We start from the raw sequence: 1,695 nt of genomic DNA, 5'->3' as shown, positions 1-1,695 counted from the left end.
TTGTGTGTGCGCGCGCGCGTGCAGCTGGGAGCGGACGGCGTACCTGTTCAGCCAGCTGAGCTCGGAGCTGCTGCAGGACGGGATCAGCGTGGAGAGCATGTACGTGCTGCTGCAGGAGCTGAGAACTGCCGCCCACCACAGCATCACACTGCGCCGACTCTTCTGGAGGGTAGCGGCTTTACATTTCACACACACACGTCTGGGCTCGTGTTTCTGCATCTTATACCAGTTACTTTTGACTTTTGACATGGCCACAATGATTTGAAAGCTGTGGCACTAGTTACTTTACAGATTAAGCTTTTATATGGAGAGATTAAATCTGAAGTTCAGGAGTGGGACCTGGCTGACACACCTCTTCCCCCTCAGTAAAATAAATATCGCCCATTACTATCATCATTTGCTCCCGCTTATTGTAACTCACTCAGCCTTCCCTCCTTCCACTGTGGGTGCGTCGAGTTCAAGAACAGTGTGGGTTCCCAAAGCTTTCTCCAAACTGAAGTCACACGGGCATAACACTGACCAATCGTAATCCACTCGTCACCCTCATCCAGTACAGGTGGCACTTCAGTTAAAACTAAATAACTGGTTAAAAGTGGAGATAATCCGCATTAATAATAAAAAAAAGTTGCTCTCTAGTCTTGTTTGTGATTTTAACCCTTTCTATGATTGCGCTGATGTTTTGCAGGTATCAAGCGGGATCAGTTTGTTTCGGTCTCACCTGCTGAGGAGACACGGTGTGAGCAGCAGAGAGGAGAGGGAGGCCGAGCTGCATCTGTATGCCGTGTCACAGATGTCCAGACTTTTCCTACATCTGCAGAGCTCGTGGAACAGTTTCATGATTGTGAGTGATAATGGAGATGCACGCAAAGAAAAATCTGCCCCTAATTCTGACAGAATGATTTAATACTGAGGCTCTGTCTCTGTCTTTTTCCTCTTGCTACAAACGTCATGGAAAGACCAACATCTCTCTGAAATGCTCTACTACCAGTTCAGATAAAGCTCCTGAGTTCAGCTCTCCTGGTCTTTAACACTCTCTGTGTTTTTAATAGCGTTGTTGTGAGGCAGTGTGCCTCTCAACATGCATCTAAATACACCAGTTCACAAAACGCAAGTAAATCTCCTAACTGTAGGATGAAGACTTGGTTTAAGGTTGGAATAGTTTAAAGTTTAACTTTGGGCAGGTTGTGGTCAGAGTAAGGTCCTGGAAATGAATGTAAGTCAATGAAATGTCAACATGACTGTGTGTGTGTGTGTGTTTGTTCAGAGGTCCACTTTGTTGTTAGACCCGCTCTACAGAAGCAGATGCAGTTCTTCATCCGACTCCTCCCCTGGGAAGCAGCGTCCTGCCATCAGGTACCAGACTCCGCTGTGTAGACGTGTGAAGGGAAAATGGTAGCGTGACAACTGATTTGACTTTCTCCTTTAGTGAATATCAGTGAAATAAATCACTGAAGTATATGTTGCTGTGGCTCCATGATGGCTCTACAGTGACTGAACCATTGTTAATGAAGTACTAAATGATAAACTATTTAAAGCCACACCCCCTGGTGGCAAACATCGTGAGCTGGCGTTAAGGTGGACCGTCTCACACAGCTCCACCCACAAATGATGAATCATAATTTTGTCCCAAGGTAAAATCAGTATTTGGAGATTTTAACAACGATATGTTTTTTAGGCGTTACTTGTTGTTTATAT

General features: G+C 45.3%; 1 protein-coding gene across 1 annotated transcript in view; it reads left to right on the top strand.

The window, feature by feature from the left end:
* Positions 1–1,695, top strand: part of cunh12orf56 (chromosome unknown C12orf56 homolog) — a 23,900-nt gene that overhangs the window by 11,693 nt on the left and 10,512 nt on the right. The window contains exons 11-12 of the mRNA XM_020613329.1: positions 686–841; positions 1,265–1,392. Coding sequence (XP_020468985.1) covers positions 686–841; positions 1,265–1,392 — 284 coding nt within the window. The remainder of the gene's footprint in view (positions 1–685; positions 842–1,264; positions 1,393–1,695) is intronic.

The sequence above is a fragment of the Monopterus albus genome, unplaced genomic scaffold (assembly GCF_001952655.1).
Source record: "Monopterus albus unplaced genomic scaffold, M_albus_1.0 scaffold132.1, whole genome shotgun sequence".
Lineage (NCBI taxonomy): Eukaryota > Metazoa > Chordata > Actinopteri > Synbranchiformes > Synbranchidae > Monopterus > Monopterus albus.
Note: the sequence above shows the minus strand (reverse complement) of the source record. Positions and strands in the feature narration are given on the sequence as shown.